The sequence below is a fragment of the Sardina pilchardus genome, chromosome 22 (assembly GCF_963854185.1).
Source record: "Sardina pilchardus chromosome 22, fSarPil1.1, whole genome shotgun sequence".
In the NCBI taxonomy this organism is placed as follows: domain Eukaryota; kingdom Metazoa; phylum Chordata; class Actinopteri; order Clupeiformes; family Clupeidae; genus Sardina; species Sardina pilchardus.
The window spans coordinates 17358944-17384871 of record NC_085015.1 but is presented as its reverse complement, the minus strand read 5'-3'; the positions used below and the strand labels follow the sequence as shown (position 1 = coordinate 17384871).

Genomic DNA, 25928 nt, shown 5'->3' with positions numbered 1-25928 from the left:
TGCTCCTACTACCGACTATCATTCAACCTTTTTCTGTCTTACATGCACCCTACATCAGGACATGTTGCAAGTCAGGCAACCATGGCAACTTAGTAGCACTTCCTCAAGTGATGTAATAGAATGGGAAATCATGACACACACAGACACGCTTTCGTTGTCAGTCTATTTTATCGTCACCACACCACACTTCTCTCTAGAACATTCCTTCATTGTACGACTGAAATTTTGGTGCCTTCATTGAAAAGAATATCAGGAGACTCAGTGGGCGACGGTCTACTCTTTACTGAGGGGGGGTAAAGAGTTCACGTTGGAATCATCTTGCATACAGAAAGTCTCACTGGCCGCTGTAGGCCCTGATGCGTCACCCATACACAAGATATGCCCACACTTCCCTAGTCTGTTAGGTCAAACATTTGTAGTAAAACAAAAAAAGAAAGAAAGAGGAAAAAATGTAAATATTAAACACAAAAAACGACGATGTAACATTTTTTTTTTTTTCTTTTTTGGAAAGAGCAATGGTTGTAGCCTCTGGATGTTGCTGGTTTTCTTGTAATGTAACTCTTTTACAGACAACCAAAACTGCTGGAATGGCGAGCTGGCCTGCTTAACACCGTAACGATTTGAAATCCGCCTCTGCAACGCCCTTCTGCGTTCATAGCCTAACACAGAACAGCGGACATTGAAATGTTCTCAGTTCAATTTGTTATACAGAGTCAAGTCACATGCTATCTCTTCGTTTTTCAAAATTTGGGAAATGACCATGGAGTGACATTTGTGTGATGTTTTAAGGATTTTTTTTTAATTGGAACCAAATCGAGATAAGGAAATGGGGGGTGGGGTCGGGGGTGAGGTTAGGGGATGGTGAGGGGCAAGGTAGTATACATGCCCCCATTGCTGTGCTGTGCTGTGCTGTGCTGGTTGGTCTCTCTCGGATGAAACGGAAACAAAACAAATCAATCAATCAAACAAACAAAAAAAGGTAGTGTCGATGTGCGAGAGTTACCACCCTGCATGGTAGGATTACGGTGACAGACTTCAGTGGGGAGAACTAGAAAGCTCACCACTTGCATGATTTTCAGGCTACGCAAAGAATGATCAAGGATGATAAATAACTTTCTTTCACATCTTGCTTCCAACCTGATACAGGTTACCCATGGAGATTTTTTTTTCTTTTTTTTTCTACCTTGACATTAAGTGGGGCCCATTTCCGAATAAACACCACAGGAGCACAACATAAACCAAAGCCAATGCGTTTATAAATGCAAAATACTATCCATGCAACCTGCACACCAACGACATAAGTTAAGCACTGTACGGATCTGGTGAGAAGCCCAGCATTAGTTTTGCATCCTGGGTCTTTCTTTGCCTTATGAAAACCATGCTTACAGAGATAGAGGGAGGGAGTGGGGAGGAGGTGGATAGCTGGGATTGGGTCGGGGCAACCGTGCATCGGGCCAGTTTGGGGTCGGGGGTCAGGGGTCAAGGGTTACGGAGGTGTTCCACACGAGGAGAGGAAGTGTTTCAAAGGCACGCCAGGGCCACTCCCCACTCCCAGTCCCAGCTAACAGACACAGGCATAGCCTTCCCGCACAAACACACACACTCACACACAGTCATAATAAACATACATCCTCAGGTCTGAAACACACATACACACACACACACTTATGTGCACCACAGCCAGACTGACTGTACACTGGAGATCAGTGGGAGCTGATGGGTTTGGGAGCAAAGGAAATGGGATGGCCAGTCAGGGCTTGAGCAAGTGCTGCATACATACACACACGCACGCACGCATACATACATACACACACACATGCACGCAAAGAAACTCATTCATACATACGTACATACATACATACATACAAAGAGACAAACAGACTAATGGAATGGCTCATTTCTGGTTCTTGAGCTGATTGGAGAGCCAGTCCAGGCCCTCGTAGAGGCCGTCCCCGCTGGTGGCGCAGGTGGCCTGGATGTACCAGTTGCGGTGGCGGAGCGCGTGCAGGCCCAGCTTGTCTGTAATCTCCGCTGCGTTCATGGCGTTCGGCAGGTCCTACAACAACAACAACAACATCATTAACGACGTGTTTATTTCAAGCCCTGTTTCACCTTACACTTCGATGACGTTACTATAACGCTTCATCCTCCAAGGCCAACACAGGTATTTTATCATTCAGGTATTGTGGAATATTGCGGTTTTACATATGCAGGCGTGACTGTGTGGTGGATTCTGATCGTGTTACCTGTTTGTTAGCGAAAACAAGCAGCACAGCATCACGCAACTCATCCTCGGCCAACATTCTCGTCAGCTCCTCCCGTGCCTCGTTCACTCGCTCTCTGTCGTTGCTGTCGACCACGAAAATAAGCCCTGGATTGAGAGAAAGCACAACGAGGAACCGTCAAAACTAGACCAAGGAATGACGAGGTACGATTAATACTATCAACATGTGACATTTGATTATTACAGGAGGGAGGAATGATATTCGGGTAATGGCAAAGGTATCTTGAGCGTTCCGAGTGTCTCTCTACCAACCTTGAGTATTCTGGAAGTAGTGGCGCCACAGTGGCCGGATCTTGTCCTGCCCACCGACGTCCCACACTGTAAAACTGATGTTCTTGTATTCTACTGTTTCTACGTTGAAACCTGGGAGACAGAAATGGAGAGACGTGAGATGATGAGATGAGCATAAAAATGCAACCCTATCAACAACTCCCATCTATCAGATATTAAAATGGCAAGATTAATGCGTTCACGTATTCGAAGCTCCCATCTGAGACAGAGAAGTACCCACCGATTGTTGGAATGGTGGTGACAATCTCTCCTAGTTTAAGTTTGTATAGGATGGTAGTCTTTCCAGCAGCGTCCAACCCGACCATCAGGATTCTCATTTCCTTCTTGCCAAACAGGCCTTTGAAGAGATTCGCGAATACATTTCCCATCTTGACAACTGAGAGAGAGAGAAAGGATATGAGATTTTTTTTTCTCCCACAAAACAATTACCAACATGACGTTACATTCCACACGGGCGTTTACTAAGATGTCACACATCATTACGATAATTGTAAACACAATAGTAGTAGCTAATGTTAACGTGTCCAATTATCCCTCTCCACAGTAGGACAATAATGTCATCTTATCAACGGTTCTGTATGATATCATTTACGTACAGATAGACACAGACGTTAGCCTAGGACGACAGGTCTAGACTTTGTCACCTGACTGCTCCCTACACGTTACGGCCATTCAAAGTTAATCCACCATATGTTGGTCACTAAGGCTATCAGGAAGCGCAGGCCGAAAAGGCTAACGTTAAACCTAGCTAGGATTTTACAACAATCAGCTGGGCTAAAGTTTAGCATGAGCACAAGTGTTAATCAGTTCATGACACTACACATACAATTGCTTACGAATGTAAAGGTCTACATGAGCCAATCGCATTGGTATGAATGAAATTGGTAGCTATGTTCGTTTTCCTACATTAGCTAACCAAATGCTAACGTCATCCACCCTGCAAAGTTTTCTTCTAGAGTTTTAGCAAGGGAGGCTAACGTTACGCGCTAAATAGCCTGCTTGCTATGTGGCTGATGTGGAACTACCCTACATCTGCTCTGGGATGAGCACATCTTACAAAAACAAAGCTTGACATTAACAACACTTATCACGACGTCAATTTCAACAGATAGTGAGGTCTGAAGGAAAGAGCTTTCAAGTTGTCGTTCGAGTCTCATTCTAGCAATCGTTTAACACCACCCTAAGCTTCCTAGATAGCCGGCTAACCAGAATGGCTACCTTGGTTGCTAACCACTTCAGTGCCATTCTAGAGCCAGTGCTAGCCAACGTTAGCTGACTGGTATCGCGTCATATGCGGTTAGCAGTTTTGAAGACTATTGAAAAGATAACGACAGAATTCCACTAGCGACATATAATGCATTTATACTAACAACTGTCTGGATAAACAGTATAATACATGATTTCCTGTAATCACCTTTAAATTGCGGCTTCTCGACTCTTCTGATTCACCGCTAATTTCTCTGTCACTTCAAAATGGCGTATCGCACAACTCAGAAGAAACCGGTCTTGTAAACTCCACCCATAATACCCGATCACCCAATCCAACGATGACTAATGACTTCTCTGCACAAATCAAACAATCGAAGTGGGGGCATATCCCGCCTTTTCAAAATGTTATCCAACCGCATGCCGTTAGATGGAGTGACATATATCCCGGAAATATCCCATCATCCCATCGAAAACAAAACGCGTTTTAGGCTGCCATGTTTGTTCAACGCTGCGGACTGTTGTAAAAGAAATTGGCGTATTTCTTGTCAAAATCCAAAGGATTACAACAGATTTCACTGTAAAGAAGTTAGTGCAAGTAAAAGTTAATATGTCCGACTTCATAGAGAGTGAGGCTGAAGAGTCGGAGGAAGAGTTTGAGGAGAAAGACTTGAAACCTCGAAAGACTCAGAAATTCACAGAGGATGATGAGGAGGAAGAAGAGGAAAATGCAGAAGATCAAGATGAGCGTGGAAACTTGCGCGGGCTCATCAACGACGACGACGACGATGATGAAGAAGAACCAGGAGGTAGTCCTGCAGGCAGTGGCAGCGGCAGCGATTCAGGTGAAGAAGTCCGTCGCCGTAAGAAACGTACCTATGATGATTACTTGGACGAAGATGACCTCGATCTCATTGAAGAGAACTTGGGTGTCAAAGTTAAGAGAAGAAAAAAGAGGTTTGAACGTCTTAGAAACATGGACGATGACGAGGAGGACGATGAGAAGGATTTAATTGCTGATGAAATCTTCACTGGTGATGGAGACGGTGATGGGGAGGTTGAGGACGGCGAGCCAGTGGATGTGCAGTTGGCTCATGCAGGTGAGGAGGAAGAAGAAGAGGATGAAGAATCCGACATTGATGACTTTATAGTGGATGATGACGGCCAGCCACTGAGAAAGAAAAAAGGCAAGAAATTCTCGGGCTACACAGATGCGGCCCTACAGGAAGCCCAGGAGATCTTTGGTGGCGATTTTGACTACTCTGACTTTGATGCTGAGCCTTTTGACCAGGGTGAAGAGGAGGAGGATGATCAGGAGGATGAGAACTGGGACAGGCCCAAAAAGCAGGTGAAGAGGAAAACGGGTCGCCGCAGCATCTTTGACGTCTATGAGCCTAGTGAGTTGGAGAGCAGTCACATGACAGACCAGGACAATGAGATCCGAAGCACAGACATGCCAGAGAGATTCCAGCTGCGTACCATTCCTGTGAAGCCCGCTGAGGACGATGAGCTAGAGGAGGAGGCAGAGTGGATCTTCAGAAACGCCTTCTCTAACTCCACCATCTCAATGCAAGACAGCACAGACTACCTGAACCCCGGCTCAAACCCCACTTTCAGCTACAAACAGCCCCAGACTGTCAGCAAGATTAAAGAGGCCCTGAACTTCATGAGGAACCAGCACTTCGAGGTACCCTTTATTGCATTCTACAGAAAAGAGTATGTGGAGCCGGAGCTAAACATTAACGCATTGTGGAAAGTCTGGCAGTGGGATGCAAAGTGGACTCACCTGAGAACACGTAAGGAGAATCTAACCCGGCTCTTCAATAAAATGCAGTCGTATCAGTTTGAGCAAATTTCTGCTGATCCCGATAAGCCACTGGCTGATGCGGTCCGCCCACTGGACACTGCAGACCTGACAAGACTCAAAGACGTCCAATCCTTTGACGAACTCAGAGACGTTTACCAACACTTCCAACTGTATTACGGGCAGGACATCCCTAGGATGCAGAATGCAGCCAAAACTGTGAAGAAAAAAATAACAAAGATTAAGAAAATCATTACTGATGAGGACGGCGAGGAAGAGGAGGAGGAGGAGGAGATCGAGGAGGAGGAAGAACATAAGGGCCCAGTGTTAAAGATGGCCACCCGCAGAGACATGTACAGCATCTGTCAAAGAGTTGGTCTCGACGGACTCGCCAAGAAATTCGGTCTGACACCTGAGCAGTTCGGTGAGAACTTGCGTGACAGCTACCAGCGGCACGAGACAGAGCAGTTCCCCGCCGAGCCCCTGGAGTTGGCCAAAGACTACATCTGCGCGCAGTTCAGCACACCAGAGGCAGTGCTGGAAGCCGCGCGCTACATGGTAGGCCTCCAGATCGCCCGCGAGCCTCTAGTCAGGCATGTGATCAGGCAGACCTTCCAGGAGAGGGCAAAGATCAACATCAAACCCAGCAAAAAGGGCAAAAAGGACATAGACGAGGCCCACTATGCCTACTCTTTCAAATACCTAAAAAACAAGCCTGTGAAAGAGTTGACTGGAGAACAGTTTCTGAAAATGGGCCAGGCTGAGGAAGAAGGCCTGCTTACCATGGACATCAACATCGACCTAATGGGCGTCAGCGGCTACGGCGGTGACCCGACCTACTTCGACGAGATCAAGCAGTTCTACTACAGGGACGAGTTCAGTCACCAGGTGCAGGAGTGGAACAAGCAGCGTGCCATGGCCATCGAACAGGCCCTGAAGCAGTTCCTGTACCCGCAGATGACCAAGGAGCTCAAGTTCAAGCTCATCACGGAGGCTAAGGACCACATCATCCGGTCGTGCTGCAAGAAGCTGTGCAACTGGCTGAAAGTGGCGCCCTATCGTCCCGAGCAACAGATGGAGGAGGACGACGACCTGATGGACGAGACGCAGAGCAAGGGCATCCGGGTGCTGGGCGTGGCCTACGCCGGCGGCAGGGACAACCCGGTGTTCTGCTGCCTCATCAACGGCGAGGGAGAGGTCATCGACTTCCTGCGGCTGCCCAACTTCCTGAAGAGGAGGAACGCCTGGAACGAGGACGAGCGGGAGAAGAAGCTGAACGACATCGAGAACCTGAAAAAGTTCCTCCTCAGCAAGAAGCCGCACGTGGTGGCCGTCACCGCTGAGAACCGCGACTCGCAGATGATACTGGAGGACATCAAGCGCACGCTGCAGGAGCTGGAACAGGACTCCTCCCTGCCCGCCGTCGGGGTGGAGCTCGTGAACAACGACCTGGCGACGCTCTACATGAACAGCACCAAGTCCGAGGCGGACTTCCGCGACTACCCGCCGTTGTTGCGGCAGGCCGTGTCCGTGGCCCGGCAGATTCAGGACCCCCTGGTGGAGTTCGCCCAGGTGTGCAGCAGCGACGACGACATCCTCTGCCTCAAGCTGCACCCCCTCCAGGAGCAGGTGGACAAGGACGAGCTCCTGACGGCGCTCTACCGCGAGTTCATCAACCGGGTGAACGAGGTGGGCGTGGACGTGAACCGCGCCATCGCTCACCCGTACACGCAGAGCCTGGTGCAGTACATCTGCGGCCTGGGCCCCAGGAAGGGCTCGCACCTGCTGAAGATCCTGAAGCAGAACAACACCCGGCTGGAGAACCGCACGCAGCTGGTCACCATGTGCCACATGGGCCCCAAGGTCTTCATCAACTGCGCCGGCTTCATCAAGATCGACACGGCCTCGCTGGGCGACAGCACCGACTCCTACATCGAGGTGCTGGACGGCTCGCGCGTCCACCCCGAGACGTACGAGTGGGCGCGCAAGATGGCCGTGGACGCGCTGGAGTACGACGAGTCGGCGGAGGACGCCAACCCGGCCGGCGCGCTGGAGGAGATCCTGGACAATCCCGAGCGGCTCAAAGACCTCGATCTGGACGCCTTCGCCGAGGAGCTGGAGCGCCAGGGCTACGGCAACAAGGGCATCACCCTTTACGACATCCGCGCCGAGCTCAGCTGCAGGTACAAGGACCTGCGGGCGCAGTACCGGTCGCCCAACTCCGAGCAGGTGTTCAACATGCTGACCAAAGAGACGCCGGAGAGCTTCTACATCGGCAAGCTCATCACCTGCGTGGTGACGGGCATCGCTCACCGACGCCCGCAGGGCGAGAGCTACGACCAGGCCATCCGCAACGACGAGACGGGCCTGTGGCAGTGCCCGTTCTGTCGCCAGGACAACTTCCCCGAGCTCAGCGAGGTGTGGAACCACTTCGACAGCGGCTCCTGCCCCGGCCAGGCCATCGGCGTGCGGTCGCGCATGGACAACGGCGTCATGGGCTTCATCCCGACAAAGTTCCTCAGCGACAAGGTCGTGAAGCACCCCGAGGAGCGGGTCAAGGTCGGCATGACGGTGCACTGCCGCATCATGAAGATCGACATCGAGAAGTTCAGCGTGGACCTCACCTGCCGCACGTCCGACCTGATGGACAAGAACAACGAGTGGAAGCTGCACAAGGACGTCTACTACGACTTCGACGCCGAGACGGAAGAGGCGAAGCGGGACGAGGACCTGAAGAAGAAGAACCAGAGGACCACCTACATCCGCCGCGTCATCGCCCACCCGTCCTTCCACAACATCAACTTCAAGCAGGCCGAGAAGATGATGGAGACCATGGACATGGGCGACATGGTGTTCCGGCCGAGCAGCAAGGGCGAGAGCCACCTGACGCTCACCTGGAAGGTGGGCGAGGGCATCTACCAGCACGTGGACGTGCGCGAGGAGGGCAAGGAGAACGCCTTCAGCCTGGGCCACAAGCTGTGGATCAACAACGAGGAGTACGAGGACCTGGACGAGATCACGGCCAGGTTCATCCAGCCCATGGCGGCGTTCGCCCGCGAGCTGCTCTACCACAAGTACTTCCAGGACTGCGAGGGCGGCAACCGGAAGAAGATGGAGGAGATCCTGGTCAAGTCGAAGCGCGAGAAGCCCACGTTCATCCCTTACTACATCTCGGCCTGCAAAGAGCTGCCGGGCAAGTTCCTCCTCGGCTACCAGCCGCGCGGCAAGCCGCGGATCGAGTACGTCTCCATCACCCCCGACGGCTTCCGCTACCGCTCGCGCGTCTTCCCCACCGTCAACGGGCTCTTCCGCTGGTTCAAGGACCACTACCACGAACCCGTGCCCGGCGTCACCCCCAGCAGCGGCAGCCGGACGCAGACGCCGGCCTCGGTCAACGCCACGCCGGCCAACATCAACATCGCCGACCTGACGCGGGCGGTCAGCGCCCTGCCGCCCAACATGACCTCGCAGATGTTCAACGCCATCGCGGCGGTCAAGGCCCAGGGCCAGAACGCCAACACCACCCCGGCCCAGTGGGGCTCCAGCCAGTACGCCTACAGCGGCGGCGGCGGCAGCACGGGCGGAGGCGGCGGCAGCAGCAGCGCATACCACGTCTTCGCCACGCCGCAGCAGCCCATGGCCACGCCCAACTACCAGATGACGTCGCCCAGCTACATGGCGGGCTTCATCACGCCCGAGATCCAGGCGGTGCCCACGCCGCGCTACCCGGGCGCCACGCCGCAGTCGTCCTACGGCGACCACGCCTCGTCCAAGTCGTCCTCGTCGTCCCACAGCCGCTCGTCGCACCACCACCACCACCACCAGCAGCAGCCGCCGCAGCAGCAGTCGTCGTCGCAGCAGCAGCAACAGCAGCAGACGCAGCAGCAGGCCCCGCCGCAGCCCAAGCAGAGCAACACGGCGGTGGACTGGGCCAAGATGGCGGAGCAGTGGCGGCAGGAGAAGGAGGCGGAGCAACGCAAGCAGAAGACGCCGCGCATGACCCCGCGACCCTCGCCCAGCCCCATGATCGAGAGCACGCCCATGTCCATCGCCGGCGACGCCACGCCCCTGCTGGACGAAACAGACCAGTAGAGACGGAGGGTGAGGGTCACCGTCACCCCCAACACCGACAGCAACACCCAACGAACCCCCCCACAACGCCATCCACACCCCAAAAAACTCATTCCCTCCCTCCCTCCCTCCCTCCTCCCTTTGGTCTGCAGTGGCTTCTCATCCCTTTAATGCTCCCATCCCTCATCCGTGCTGAAACAAAAGGACTAATTGGGATTAAAGCATAACAATAGTATTTTTACAAATGTTTTCAGTCATATGTGTGTCAACATACTACTAAAAGCCTCTGTGTCGGCTTGTCCAGCTTTATGAATGAAGCCTAGTTAAGTATTCAATTTCGATTTTAGTTCATTTTCCTCTTTTGTTTTCTTTCTGTTTGTTTTTTGGTGGAAGGACAATTGTCCAGACAAGCTACCAACACCCGTGACATGCTGACTTGAAGATAAATACCAGTTACATTGCTTTTTTTTTGTTGTAAGGTTAAATCTGAGATATTTTCAACACTGTGACCGACAGCATTTTAATCCAACAGCAGGCATGCCTAAAGCTGAGTTCAAAAATGGAAGAAAAGGAAAAGAAAAAAAAAAAAACATGACAATGATGTTAATGTTGTTGTAATAATGATGGCATCAGAATACTTTCAGGTATCCACAGGCACCAGTGTCTATTCTGATAGGTAGCCCTTTTGTGATGCAGCTGTTTTTCTTTTTGTATTATTATTCTTAATTCATTTCAGGACTTACGGAATTTTAAATTCAGTTACTCTTCTGTAACTTAGGAATTGAATTTGTCCTACAATAAATCAAATTGATATACAGTATTGATGTATTTTATGTCATTTAAATATTAGGTGAATATTTTATTGTATTGTGAGGAGGAGCACAAAATGTAGTCTAACAGCAGATATTAAACATAAACACTCAGAATGTATACAGGTCAGCACTGTGAGAAGTATCCCATGTTTGCAACTCTATTAACAATAGTTGTGTTTATTTGAGTATTCCAAGATCTAGCATGCAGAGACAAGTAGTTTACTGCAATAATCTCCAAAAATGATTTCATTGTTCTGTAGTCAGAAGTCAAACTCCTGAAGGTTTTCTTGATCAATGAAATTAACTTGCATAAGTTTTATCAAAATAATCAATGACTATTCATGGGTTTCATCAGGTCCCTTTGCACAGGTGTATTAATCAAGCACCATGCAGTCTGCATTGATAATCAAGGTGCTTGATTTTATACACCTGTGGAAAGGGACCTGATGAAACCCATGAATACATAACTGCACCATAATATATGCCTTCATATTTGACCAAGTATAATTTCTTACAGATTTAGCTGACACTTAACACTGCATGATTATATTTCTGTCTGAGGTGGCAAGGGGTTGAAGTCAGTGGAGTGTGAGAACACAATGAATTGGCTCATGTACTGAGCATAACCCTGCAATGATGGGTTATGTATAGGCTAATCATAGCAGCAGAAAGTAAAATGGTTAAATAGTGGGAGAAAATGTTTTGAAGTGACCACTTGATGTCGCAAACGAGCCAGAAAACAATTAAAGAGCTGTAGGATCGCAAACAGCTTGGCAAAGCCTTGTTCTACCGACGTCACAGCTAGGGCATTTCTTGAGCGTGTCTCCCAACGCTATCCATGTGACCCATCATTTGGTTTGACGGAGTGACCGAGCATGATTGCATAGCAAGCAGCACGGGTGTAGCCAGCTAATCCATGACACAGATGAAGACAGCTACTGGAAATGAAAAGGTATTTTTTCCCAACATAAATGTTATGGCGTAATATTAGGCCTAGCTTATTAACGTTATACGGTTGGCTTGTGTGTATCTTTGACGTTTACCCGTTTCATGGCGTTTTGTAATGTTAGATCAAGTTACTGTTATCGTCGCGCATTTCTCTTAGGTTGTGAACTTGAACAGCAGAGAAACGAAGACTGACGTTAGTTAAATATGAACTGTTTGACTCTCACATAGTCAATTAGTACGGATGTTAGGTGTCGTATCCCTGTGTTTACTATTTAGTACTGATAATCTCAGTATGGCGTGCCAGCTAACGTTAGCTTGCAAGCATAGTTGGGAAATCATTGCCCAGCTGATGTGGGAAGCTAAGGTTACACATCTTCTGTTTGGGTACTTTAGGGGTGTCAGGACATTGACCGGGCCAACTAGCTATATTTAGTACTCGAGGTTTGATGCTGGAAACACAAATATAGCCAGACCTGGATAAAATAATCAAATGTTGGTGTCAATCCATAAGCCTTAAGCTCAGTCAATCTTAAACGTTGACCCGTGGCTCAATAACGTTATTCGAAAGGTTGCCAAGTGACAGCGATGTCAAGTTTGGTCACCGTTAATTATAGGTAACTTAAGAAATAGCATAATTAGTATTGTTCAACTGGGAGCTGTCTTTGAAGCTGACATGGGTGTGTAGTAGGAGATGTTGAATGATAGGCCGGGCTATGATTTAAGGCCAGTTAGCCTTATATGAATGTGAAAATTGAGCGTGCGTTGTCACCGTTTGAGATGCAGATATGACCGAGGGAGTGATGCAAGAGTCCAATCCTGGATAAATCTTTAATGGCCTCCTCCAGCCCCTCTGATATTAGACGTCTAGAGAAGGCTATTTTATGGATGCTGGACATAGTAGCATTGCATGTAGGGGGATACAATACTTGCTCTCCTTATGTTAACGTTACGTGTTTTTTTTGTACATGACTGTAACTATAGTCCTGAAGGCCAACTGTTCGCGTTTGAAATCAAGAGCTTGTAAGGTAATTGTTTGAGTAGTGCTAGGGTACACACGACGGGCAGTGCAAGACTAGGCCAATCCTCTGTTGTTTTAAAGGTCATGAACGCTATGTACTATCTTTCTGTTCTTGGCATTTTACTACAGTGCCTAGCTGCGCTGGTGTATTTTATCGTTATTATCAGTGGAAGCTTCCTGGTAACAGGGGCGCGAGCGTAACCAGGGGACATTCTCCGGAGTTTTACGCACGCCTGCGTCCGGTGAATGAAGTCATCATTTGTTTAGTTTCACACCCTTTCCCCTTTGAAAACCCCGAATAAGAGTAGATTGAGAATTTCTCTGGTGATAGGATTTGGTTGGTTAAAAGTGGTTACCCTCTGAATTCAAACTTGCTGCCTTATCCTAGGCGCTAGCCAGGCTGTTTATCCTATGTAACAAGACTGAAAGTGTGTACTTTAGAACCTAGAAGCAATCCAGATATTTGAATGCGTGGCCTTTTAGTGGCCTATACCGTTCAAGGCATATGCATAGTTTGCAAGATGAGGTCAAATATTCAGAGAGATATATCTGAGTTAATATTTGACTCTCAAACCAGCTGTGTGTCAGGTGGTGATATCTGGCGTCACAGCAGTTGTCATACAACATAGCCAGACAGACAGACCAATATTCTTTTATGTCATGTTTTCTGTTGATGATAAAACATCTCCTATAAGACCTTACAGAATGGCCATACTGCGGCCTAGTTTAATTCTGGTGTCCTGAAAGGGTTTTTATTGTGATTGATTAACTTACTTTTTGTGTCCACTGTTCGATGCCTGTCCCCAACCGTGTTTGTGAACTGACCCTCCCTACCAGTGTGAGAGCGAGAGAGATTGGTGTGTGTGTGTGTGTGTGTGTGTGTGTGTGTGTGTGTGTGTGTGTGTGTGTGTGTGTGTGTGTGTGTGTGTGTGTGTGTGTGTGTGTGTGTGTGTGTGTGTGTGTGTGTGTGTGTGTGTGTGTGTGTGTGTGTGTGTGTGTGTGTGTGTGTGTGTGTGTGTGTGTGTCAGGGAAAGGGTAACAAGTTCTTCTATGCGAAAATGGAGACTGAAAGCTGTCTTGTAGTGAACCAAGCAGTGTGATTTATGATGACACCGACTGAATCAGATGGGCCTTGGGGAGCTTTTGAGAAGTGTGTCTGAATGAAGAATGAGAATGAGTGGTGGCTTTTTAAGGTGGGAATTTAAAATGTAGGTGGATGTCATTGTCAGTGTTCATTTCTTTATATAGCCAAGCACTTCTATATACAATGATAGTTGACCAAAGTGCTGCACATTAAGACAGTCCAACGCATGGAATTAAACTAAGTGCATGTTCAACAGACCCTTCTTTACCCCTCTATATTAGGCCATAATCAGTGTGCATTTAGATATTACCTGTTTGAGTATGAAATGACTGTGATGGACCTTTTTAAGGTTGGATTGTTTGGGTTGGCACAAAAAAAGGCTGTGTGCTATATTAGGCCATCGTTTGCTACTAGCATTTAGATATCGCTGTTTTGTGTTTCGAATACATGCCTTTGATTGTCTTGTTAGATTAATCTGTCGCTTTGGCAGTGGGTTCACAGGGAGGCCTAGCAGCATGTCTGTTCCTGCACTTTGAAGTCAGCATTGTGAGATGACTGGGCGTGGTGGCGTATCCATGTCAGTTTATACGGGCACTTTCATTATCAGTCTACGGCAGATCAGAACGATTTCATTTTCTGGAAACATTACCTCATTGTGTGTGACTCTGTGTAGTTAGTAGCTGACTCATGATTGTGTGTGTGTGTGTGTGTGTGTGTGTCACTTTGGGATGCTTGCTGATTTTGCCTGATCTGCTTTGTCCTGCAGGTTTACCTATCATGGACACAAATATGATGCCGAAGTTCTCCTCGAAAGACGAAGAAATTGAGTACTGGAAGGCGCTGTCGCTGAAGTACAAGAATAGGTAGGTAACAGACCGTGTCGTGCTCGAGGGACGGAAAACTCTCCTCCCCGTTCCGCTCTCTGTTAAGTCTGTGTCCTCAAAAAACACTGTTGGCTGGCACACTGTCAGCACAACTGAACGACTTAATTGACTTAGGAGTGGCATGGAGGGTGAACTCAAACAATGCAACACAACTGGTCTGAAGCATCATTTGATACCTCTCTCATGGTCCCCTGTGGCAGGGATTTTTTTTGTCTTTTTTTAAACTGTGTCTTTTCAGTTCCAGTCTCTCCTTCAGCAAGTTGAATGTCACATATCCGTTTTCCACTTTTTGAGGTGTTGATTGGGAAAGTGTCCTCAATTGAGCATTACTTAAGTTACTATTTCAGTTCAATTCAGTGTTAATGGCCTTGGCTAACTTTCGTCGGTTTGTAAAGAGAAGCTTTTTTTGGGACCATCTGCTGAGCCTTGGGTGTTAGTGTTATGCAATAGCAGTTTTCAGTGCCCAAGGCAGTGCCTGGCTGGATGGAAAGTAGCGATTTGGTTTTTGTTGGTACTGCAATGTAATGAGCTGTCTGTCTGTCTGTCTGTCCCTCCATCTCACTTTCTGTAATCTCCACTCTGCTGGCATTCAGCCGGCTTCTGTTTTGCATGCGCTCTCAAACTCTGGGTCCAAGGGCCTGCTGGTCTGGTAGCCTATCACGTAACACAAAAGAGCCGCAGATAAGATCAGGGGGGATATCGCGCACACACACACACACACACACACACACACACACACACACACACACACGCACAAAATGTACACGGCCGTAAATTGGCTTAGGGGTTAGGCCTACGCCCTGGTTATGTAAAGTTTACTGGACTTGTCAACACTCGCTACTTTTCTCTCTGACAGTCAGAGTTGATACTGTATTACTATATTATTGTGTTTGTTGATTCGCAAACTATGTTTTTGTCACACAACACTGATACTGTAAAGTCATTCAAGAACAAGAATTGTATTTATAATACCTATATGACATTGGAGTCACTAAAGGACATAAGGATAAATTGTAAGTACTGTATTAGTGCAGCATATATAGTCATATTCATGCCCCCACAGTGTAGCACTGTAACTGGTAGCGAGGTAACGATTCATCTATTGGCTTTCTTTCTTCGTACCGACAGTACTCGACGACCTCGAGAAACACACACACACACACACACACCTATGACGGAGGCTGCACATTCATAAAATGTGTTTTGTCACAGCGGGACTTCAGTCCACTTACAAGGGTGACAATCACACACACACACACACACACACACATCCCCAGGACATCCTCTCGCTGCTGAGGGCAGAGGTCAGGCTGTTTGTCCAGTGAATGAAAGGTGATGCTGCTGTATCCAAACACGACCCGCCCCCCCCCCCCTCCCGAGCGCACTCTCTCTCTCTCTCCCTCTGCTGGCCCCCGTCCCTTCCTCAACTGTTGCTCTTCACTTCCTGCCGGGCTGTTGTGGGACTTCCTGGCTCCAGCCCGGGCCCTGAACCCGAGTCCTGGCTCCGTCCCCGCCGCTCACATGATGATGACCATTGCGTGACACGGACGGCGCGGACGTTTATAGATCCGTATCCGTATCCTCTCCCCGGGGGGGCTGGTGGTGTGGGGTAGACGCGTTGTGTAACTTCTAGTGCCATGTGTCTGTTGCCCCCTTCCCTTCACGGTTCACACCCCTGACTCGGTCAACAGGGGCAGAACACACACTGTAGGCAACCAGTTATTTATAGAGTTAAAAACACCACACACACACACACACACTCACAACAAACACTTCCTTTGGTCTGTATTGTGTTGCTGACCCAAACAGAAATAAGGGTTGATGTTTCTGTAAATCAGTGAATGACCTTGTGTCTGACTGGGTGTAGTAGAGCTGTCTGTTTGTGCAGTTCCGTCATTGGCATCGTTGTTTTTCTTTTTTTTGGAATGGCCGCGATGATCCCAGATCTGTGTTATTTCAATAGACACACTAGTCACAGACTCTAGAAATAGAGTAGCCTGGACTGGAGGAAGTTATTCATCTCTGTGCCATGCTGGAGGGGGCCCACTGCTGATATGTTGTTGTATTCCTAGTGTCCCATAGCAATGACTGGACAAACATAAAGATAACAATGTCCCATAGCAATGACTGGACAAACATAAAGATACCAAAGATAGCAACAAGTGGACAGCCAAAAGGATAAGGATGTCCCCATCTCTCTGTTTGCTCCTGTCTTTTCACTTGTTTGTTTGAGGCTCAATTTTAAGTGGTTGACGTCAACAACAGTACAGGATCTGTGGCAGTAGATCATTCAGCACATTTCCAGTTATTTTTATGGTTCTCGGATTCGGCCGTAAAAATAGTATTCATGACTCTGGAACACCCATTAGGACTAATCTAATATCCCTGTAAGCAGTTCCTATTTCGTCAGCTAGAGTCGTTTTCTTCCACCCAGCTCCTGGAGTGTGACAAACAGTCAGTGTTATGTGTGGATCGAAAGTTTTGGCTTGGAGGCAGTGTAAATGAAGGGGGTGTTTGATATTATGTTTTATTTTTTTTATTTTTTATTAAATAATCAAATCTTCACTAAAAACGTAAAATATAACTTACAATGTAATATACATCTGTATGTCAAATTATACAAAATGCAATAGATATAGTAGGCCATTGTTTAATGGCATTTTATAATTTAACTTAAAATATACACCAAATAGAATAGACTGTTGTTTCATCTCTCTTTACTTTAAACACATTCTCTCTTGTGAACAACTGCATTCATTTCTGTATGTGTAGATATAAGCTATTTATTTATTGATGCGTGTAGCGCACTAAAACGTCGTTATGACTTTTCTTATAAATAAATAACGTGCATAGGCCCGCTTATGTTGTGTCTTTTAAAGCCCAGCGGATCGGTCTTGCGTAATGGGATGTCTGTTCTCCATGGAGATGTACTGTGAGGGCATTGAAGTCATTGCCTTTTCTAAGGCCTAGCGAGACATCACAAGCCTCCTGTAGGTTAGGCCAATGGATGTCTGAATCATGACTCAATAATAACACCAAGGGCAGATGTAGGACATTGTTTGTTTTTTTTTGTTTGGTTTTGTTTACTTACCTGTTCAAAAAAAGATGGTGCTTTTTTAAAATATATTATTGGATCACGATAACCATGTTATTTATGTTAATTAGTGCTGTAGTCTTCAGTAATTTTGTTCAGTAGCAGATTATTGGATTGATGAATTAATTAACTGATTGATCCGATTAGTCCTGTTGTATTTAACTACAATCTACCGTAATTTCCCAACTATTAGCCGCGTCTTAAACATTGATTTTGCTAAATTTCTTCAGCTGTGAGGTTCATATACACGGGCGCAGTTAATAATGGTATTAATATGGTTTTGTTTCTTTTAACTTGCATAATTAAACAACTGTCCTGCGGCGCACAATGCGGCTAATACACAGGAAATGACTGTAGGCCTGTTGCATTGATCTTAAATGTTAAATGTTAAATTAAGCTTAAATGTTTTATCATGTTGTAAGTCGCTTTGGCTAAAAAGCGTCAGCAAAATGTAATGTAATGTAATGTAATGAATCTATAATCAAATGTTCCTCCGTAATCCATAACTGTCTGCAGCTACCAGGAGGCGCAGGAGGAGCTGCTGGAGTTCCAGGAGGGCAGCAGGGAGCTGGAGGCGGAGCTGGAGACACAGCTTGGCCAGGCCGAGAACCGCATGAGGGACCTGCAGGCCGACAACGAGCGCCTGCACAACGAGGTCGAGTCCCTCAAGGTATTCGTTTGTTTATTTATGTATTTGTCTTGTTTGTTTGTTTGTTTGTTTGTGTACTTATTTCACGTGGTTGTTACGGATCTTTGCATACACTTTTGTCCAAAGTGACGAGGATTAACAAAAAACATGATCATTAAAAATGAATAGTTTGAAACGGTCATATAGCCATGACAAATATAGTAATAGACTACTAAATTATTCTTAACAGAATAATCTCAACATAAAAGTTCGTCATAATTACTATAATCCTGAACAGATGCAAACTGTGACTCTTTGAAGAGAAGTGATTATTCACATCTGAGGTAAACAAGTCTTTAATTGCTTTTTGAAAAAACTTTTATTTGATGGGGACAGACTCGATGCACAGCCGCTCAGAAACTGGCAAGAGTTTTCTGAGGTGCATTAAAATTCACCACCGTTGGTGAACGTTTGCAAACCGTTTTCTATTTACCTTGAGTTCTCCACGGACATTCGAGAACACTTGCAACAGTCTGAGGAGGTAGTTGTCTTCAAACTCAAAGGGGTGCTTGTCAAAGGGGTCACAGTTTAAATGGAATGTTTGCACAAAATAGTTAAACTTGATCAATTCAAGGTAACCACATTCACACTCGAAACCTCCGCCCCTGTTCATAGAATATGAACGCACTACCTCGGATTAAAGCCTCATAGCGTTAATAGCTGATGCTGATCTGTCTCCAGTCTCTCCACGTGTTCCCTAGAGGTGGCGTATCACCAGTCCCAGACATGACAGGGCGCCTTGGGACCTGGGCCACCACGTCCACCAGCAGTGGCGTCCTAGTGTTCACGTTAATGGTTTCATGGAAAGTGGGACAACCCGAGCATGCAGGGGGCTGAGGTGATTAACCCCGGTAGCAACCAGACAGGCCGGGGCTAAATGTGCAGAAACTCCATATTCATGAGTAGGGGGCTATTATGCTCCCGTTGAGAAGTAGACCAGCTGGGCTTTTGTTGCTGTTGCATTAATTCACCAGTAGCTCCATTATGCTGTGAGCCTATAGACGATTAACTCGGCCTAGCCAGACTGGGGAGGTCTGTATCTTGGCACGGCCGTATTTACGATTGGTATCATAACGCACAGTTGTAGTCTGCCGAACGGCATATTTAACTCTGTGTGCGCAATTGCTAGCTGAATCTCTGTGCTGGAGGGACGTATTCATAACTAGTCCTGTAACGTTGACATTAATTTGAAAATAGGACAACCATAGCCTTCAGAGTGGGATGATTCACACATCGTTAACCAGTCTGTCTGGATTTATACGCTTGGAGGTGGAATCCACCATGGTCTAGTAGGCCTCTGTCCAAACTGTGAGGACCTGCAGCACTGCAGACGCTGCATACATTGTTGCTACATTTAGAATGTGGCGTCCGCAGCAGGAAGTGGCAAGTGTGGTTTAAGACGAATCATGTTTCCAAAAAGCCTATAGGTGGAAGATTAATCCAACTCCCAGATGTAGGAGACATATTCATAAATCCTATTAATAACAGCAGCAGCTGGCCACCTCGGTCGGTAGAATATGACTTACTACTACTGCTGGCGTCTGTGGAAACAGGTCAGTTCTCTTAAAGCCGAGGCCTGTGTGCTGGAGCCGTGTAGAGCAGAGCAGAGCAGAGCTCAGAGCCATTGGTGCCCATGGGAGCATGTCATGGAGCGCTAAGCAGCTGTGAGCGTCGCCGCTGGTGTCGTGGGGAGAGTCGGTCCGGCTGGGCTGGGCTGGGCTGGTCCGGGCTGGTCCGGGCGTCCTCCTCGTTCATTACGGGCTGGAGCTGGAGGAGACAGGACGGCCGAGTCAGCAGCGCGGCGCAGAAACGCACTCCTGCAGGAGCACCGCTGGGAATAGATGATGGGGCCGGAGCTAGCACAGAAAGTCTGGGGCCAGGGGGAATGTCTGGGGGAGTCTGTCTCTCTCTTTCTCTCTCTCTCTCTCTCTCTCTCTCTCTCTCTCTCTCTCTCTCTCTCTCTCTCTCTCTCTCTCTCTCTCTCTCTGTCTGTCTGCTTTAGACAGCAAAATAAGATGCTGCTTACAGAATAATGTAATTAGGCTGACAGCATTCAAATTTCCTTTATATGAGATTCTTGATTGAGAACGACTAGAAGAGTTCATAAGCTACAACACAAACTGTGCAAAGTAAGTCTGCAGCGTAGCCGTAGCCGTGCCAGTGCCTTGTTCTCCCCCCTCCTCAGTTGAACCCAAACCCTCTGAGCCCCCATTAATCTGATGCATAATGCATACAGACTTCCCTCTTAATTACCTCCGCGCCCTCCACATGCACAACTCTGCTGTCCTGCTCCACTGAAGCCGCTCCCCGCACTCCTGCGCTCACTCTGGGCTGGGCCGGCAGCAGGACGCGGTGTGCGTGCGTGCGTGCGTGCGTGCGTGCGTGCGTGCATGTGTGTGATCGCTCTTCACCCCTTTTTGTGATATATGAGTTAACGGGCACATCTGGGTCTGGTTGCCAGGGAGATTTTGAGTTTTGTTAAGTCAGTGGTTTTATTGATTTGGGAGTGGGCGAAGAGGGGAGAGAGCAAACGTGTGTGTGTGTGTGTGTGTGTGTGTGTGTGTGTGTGTGTGTGTGTGTGTGTGTGTGTGTGTGTGTGTGTGTGTGTGTGTGTGTGTGTCTGTGTGTGTGTGTGTGTGTCTGTGTGTGTGTGTGTGTGTGTGTGTGTGTGTGTGTGTGTGTGTGTGTGTGTGTGTGTGTGTGTGTGTGTGTGTGTGTGTGTGTGTGTGTGTGTGTGTGTGTGTGTGTGTGTGTGTGTGGTTCTGTATTAAACAAGGGTTTCCTCGCAGATCTGTGTGGTGATGAGTAATATGCATTTGACTTCTGTGCCTCCATTTACAGTGTGTGTGTGTTGTGTGGGCTTCTGTTTTGGCTGCTTAATGTGTGTGCAGGCATACCTGTGTGTGTGTGTGTGTGTGTGTGTGTGTGTGTGTGTGGATGTAGGTGAAGAGACTGAAAGAATGGTTCAGCTAGTCATCTGTATTCCGTGCTGTAGATGTGGGTCACTGGTTGCAATGTAGTGCGCACAGGAGCACCCTGAAAAATAGATGATGCCAAGTGGGTTAGTTTGGTTCGTGTGCATGTAGACCTAATTGTGCACGGGACTATGGCGTCATCATGCGCTCCTCTGGGGTTCCAGCTCTCTGTGTCATGCCGTGTGCCTGTGGGAAAGTGTGTGTGTGTGTATGTATGTATGAATGAATAACGCTGTGTGTGATTTGTTGCAGAAGACTTGAGAGTAGACCCTCAACAGTCTCTCACCCTGTTTCTGGTTGTTTCTCTCTCTCGCTCGCTCTCTCTCTCTCTGTCTATCTGTCTCTCTCTCTCTGTCTATCTGTTTCTCTCTCTCTCTCTCTCGCTCTCTCTCTCTCATTAGGATAAACTGGAGCACCAGTATGCTCAGAGCTATAAGCAGGTCTCGATGCTGGAGGATGACCTTGGCCAGACCAGGAGCATCAAGGAGCAGCTGCACAAATATGTCAGAGAGCTGGAACAGGCCAACGACGACCTGGAGCGTGCCAAGAGGTCAGCGCCTGCCCAGTCCGCCATCGCACTCACGCCACAAAGTCTCGCTTTTCCGTAATTTCCCAACTATTAGCCGCGGCTTACAGGGGAGCTACACCAGACGCGTAACTGAAGCGTTCCGTTCGCGACGCGTAAAATCCATTTTAGAAGATGGGTCTATTTTTTTCGAATCTACGCGCCACTGTTGCGTCTGGTGTAGCTACTTCCATTGACTACAGTGATAATGAACTGCTGCGACCGGCTGCAACATACGCGTCGCGAACGGAACGATTCAGTTACGCATCTGGTGTAGCCCCCCTGTTATACCTTAATTTTGAAAAATTTCTTCAGCTATGAGGTTAATACACAGGGGCGGTTAATATGCTTTAGTTTCTTTTAACTTGCATAAGACACTGTCGTGCGGCTTACACGCAGTAAGGCTAATACACAGGAAATTACTGTATCTTTTTACTTAGCCATTTAGCTGCCATTTTTTATCCAAAGCTGCTTCACCGTACAGTAAAGGGAAGGTGTGACTGGGACATTGGTAGTGCAGCAGTACTACTGGCATGGAATAGCAAATCAGGTGAAGAGAAGTCAGGGGAGGGAGAAGAGAGGGAGAGTGTTTTTTTGTGTGTGTGTGTGTGTGTGTGTTGCTTTAGAAAATGTAAGCCCAGAGAGGGGGAAAAAAGGTTCAGGTTCAGTGTGTGTCAGTTAAAAATATTCAAATATTCAATATTCAATATTAAAGTCAGTTAAATAAATAAATATACTTACGGTCCGTGTACTTTTTCGTTCATTCGTTATTCTATTTTGGAATGAAATGTGAAAATGTGAAAAGGGTGCAACTTGGTGTTTTATTCAAAAGAATAAAAGCAGAAATGTCTGTATTTTGTTTTCAAAATGTGTAATCATCTTCAAATAATAGTATTAGAAAAAAACGACATTTCCGATCATTTTTAAATTTGTGATATTCATTTATTCCTTTACTTTAGCCTATTCCATTTGACTGATCCTATCTTTTCCCTGGAAGTAGGCCTACACCGTTTCGCGCGCCGCGCACTCACGCATCTCCACGACCACAATATTCCTCCCGTGGGGTAGCCTATGAACCTCGATTAGTGAGTTAGCGAGGTATGTTGCGCTCAGAGCTAGGGTATGCTGTCATACGAAAGTGAATCTTTTCTAGTGTCACTGTATCACCATGGTATCTTAAGCTGCCAACCAAACCTGGGAGCAGTGGCTTTCACGAAACTCACTCAGGGGTGAATTTATCAAACTAGGCGGTGGCCTACTTTGGGGTTAACTGTAACCATTTTTGAGGCTGTTTAAATGCACCAAATCAACAGGCCACCTGTTCACCATTCACCATTCAAATCAACAGGCCAACAGCCTCCGAAAATGGTTACAGTTTACTCCAAAGTACCAACTAGGCTTTCAGCTCAGAGCGCGTTCTCTGGGTTTGGGTGAATTTGGCCAATCGTGAAACGTGGAGATGCACAAGACCGCCTATATTAAAACAAGATTACTACGCTAAAACAGAGCCACTTTCGTGTCACAGCATACCCTGGCTTTGAGCGCAACATACCTCGCTAACGCACTCATCGAGGTTCGTAGTACACCCCACTGGTCACCCAAAACCTGGGTCCAAAATAGACCCAAATGCAATCCAGAATGGCCTTTTTTAAAATTCGGTTTTTGTTTTTTCCAAAAGTTCAGTGTTTCATTTTCAATATGTAAAATATATCAAAACGTGGCACTGGATTCAATTTCACATGTCATACATCAGCGTAAAAATTCACATACAACTCCTTTTTCATTTCCCATGCAACTTCCAAAATAGAATAACGAATGAACGAAAAAGTACACGGACCACATGCATACATACATACATGCATACATACAGTACATAATAAATAAATAAAAGGACAGTATTGATGTTTGTCAAGTCCAAGGTTGCCTCTAGAGAGAAGAGGTTTTGCTGAATTCAGGTGAAACTCTGTGCATTCATTTGTATGTCGGCAGTCCTAAAATAATAATACTACTAAAATCAATAATGACATGGAGAAAGCCAACAAGTTTGGTCCCTTCCTGAACTCTGCTTTAGGCTTGGCACTCAACCGCAAACACTCGGTGTTGGTTGCATCCCAAGCAGGAGGTGTGGTCCTCCCAGCCATCCCAGTGTGATTTAAATGCATTGCATTGTGCGTCAAAGGTTGGCCTCAAGTGCCTTTTATCTCCCATCTATTCGTATGCAAAGCCACCATGCCTGCAGCCTGCGAGGTTGTAAACGGTTATGGCCGCTATCTTGCAAATGCAAAGACAAGATGTCGTGGGGCGCCAGATAATTCAAAATGGGGACAACTGAATTCATACAGAGCTCCTCTGTCTTTGTGTAGTTAAGAGCAGAGCCTAGTATGCACATCCAAGTGGACAGAGGTGGACTCGTTCATAGCTGAGCCAGTTTTCAGCGGCTTGCACGACGCAAGAGCGGTTTTCCGTGGCGTCCAGCAAAGCGCAGTCTGCCTCTCTGGTGCCGTGCTGTAAATCATAATAAAGTTATGTCCAGTGGCAAGCACAACACAAGTCTTTGGGCCAGTCACTCAACCCAACACAACGTTTACATGTACATTGCTTCGTTCAGCAGGCGGTTTTATCCAAAGTGACTTCCATACATCAGCTACATTCCAAGGGCCATTCACCCTGGAGCAACTCTGGGTTTAAGTGCCTTGCTCAAGAGCTCAACGGTGAAAGCCAGGAAATGAACCCACACATTTTCAGGCTACTGCATTTCTATCCACTATGCTACCACCGCCCAAGCTCAACACAAGTGTGTGGGCTGTTCCCACAACCCAGCACGACCCAGCAAGACCCAGCACAACCCAGCACAACCCAGCACAACCCAGCAGAGAGCACAGCACATTCCACTTCCTATCTGTAGGCCCCCTTTGGCATTGAAATGAGATGAGAATGAATCCGAGGTGTTTTTCTCACACATACCTCCTCAAGTGCTGGATTTGAGGGCTTTAAGCTGAGGTGCTCTCATTAACAAACAGTGGCAACATGAGAAAGAAAGAGGCAGAAATAAAACATTATGTGAGGGGAAGATTGAGCCTGACGAGTTCTTAGCAAAGGTTTATTTGAATTAGACGATATGTTATACGTGTTGTTCTCTCGCATCTGAAGTACCATGAAATTTAGTTTGAATTGTTTCTGTTGGTTTTGAATCTCTAGAATTACTAAAGTAAACACTGACTGTATGTGTGTGGTGTATGTTTGTGTTTGCGTGTTTCTCTCCTTCAGGGCTACGATCGTGTCCCTGGAGGACTTTGAGCAGCGTCTGAACCAGGCCATTGAGAGGAACGCGTTTCTGGAGAGCGAGCTGGATGAGAAGGAGTCACTCCTCGTGTCCGTGCAGAGACTGAAGGATGAAGCCAGAGGTGCTTAGCCAGTCCTTTTCCCTGTTTCTCTTTGTTCCATTGTTTCTTTGTCTCTCTCTCTTTTTTTCTTTCTTTGTCTCCTCATCTACCTCCCTTCCTCTTCTCACTTTCTCCCTCTACCCCTCTCTCTTCCCTCCTCTCTACCCTTCTCTCTTGCTCTCTCTCTTGCACTCTCTCTTGCACTCTCTCTCTCTCTCTAACTCTCTCTCTCTCTCTCTCTCTTTAATCACACCATCCTCAGGGGAGCCCTTGATGTTTTTTTATCGTGGCTTGTTTAGTTAGTATCCCTGAGCTATGCTGCTTCACCCCCCCCCCCCCCCCCCCCCCCCCCATCTGACCTCTTCATTCATTCCCACCCCTCAGAGTTTAGATGTTCTTTTGGGGGTTCTGTTATTTAAAGAGGATTGGATTGGCGATTTCATCTCTGGTTTCGGTTTCGTTTTCGCTCATTTTATGCTTGCATATTTCTCTGCAGAGCTTCCCCGACAGCTTTAGCGTGTATATTTATACATATATAGGCTATATATAAATATATAAATTGCAAGCGTGGTTCTTCTTGTTCATTACGCGTCTCAGACTTCCAGATGTAAACAAGGAGCAATCGTCTCCTGCAGAAACTGCAAGGTTGCAATAGCGGATAGGGACACTGGGGGCGGGAGGAAATATTACTGTTTTCGATAAAACTGGTCAGTCAAGCAAAACAACGATTTCTGAGCGATTTTATGACTATGAGAAAGTTGCATAGGGTCTCTTTAAAGTTTTTTATTCTTTTTTTTTTTTAGTAATTAATTGATTAATTT

The 25928-nt window shown here is 47.1% G+C and overlaps 3 protein-coding genes across 3 annotated transcripts in view; 2 read left to right on the top strand and 1 right to left on the bottom strand.

Annotated features, from left to right (window-relative positions):
- Positions 1-149: 149 nt before the first annotated feature.
- LOC134069946 (ADP-ribosylation factor 1) lies at positions 150-4127 on the bottom strand. Its single transcript, XM_062526104.1, has 5 exons — positions 3990-4127; positions 2796-2951; positions 2537-2647; positions 2247-2371; positions 150-2056 (listed from the first exon to the last, which is right to left on the bottom strand). The coding sequence occupies exons 2-5, from the start codon at positions 2941-2943 to the stop codon at positions 1895-1897; spliced, it is 546 nt and encodes a 181-aa protein (XP_062382088.1). The 5' UTR covers positions 2944-2951; positions 3990-4127; the 3' UTR covers positions 150-1894.
- Positions 4128-4255: 128 nt separating this feature from the next.
- supt6h (SPT6 homolog, histone chaperone and transcription elongation factor) lies at positions 4256-10476 on the top strand. The gene has a single exon (XM_062526100.1). It carries the CDS (start codon positions 4392-4394, stop codon positions 9675-9677), a length of 5286 nt encoding a protein of 1761 aa, XP_062382084.1. The 5' UTR covers positions 4256-4391; the 3' UTR covers positions 9678-10476.
- Positions 10477-11254: 778 nt separating this feature from the next.
- The window catches only part of ndel1a (nudE neurodevelopment protein 1-like 1a), a gene marked incomplete in the record, with an annotated part of 20608 nt that continues 5934 nt past the window's right edge, over positions 11255-25928 (top strand). Inside the window, 5 exon segments of the mRNA XM_062526057.1 lie at positions 11255-11420; positions 14285-14381; positions 18013-18166; positions 21561-21709; positions 24992-25128. Coding sequence (XP_062382041.1) covers positions 14296-14381; positions 18013-18166; positions 21561-21709; positions 24992-25128 — 526 coding nt within the window.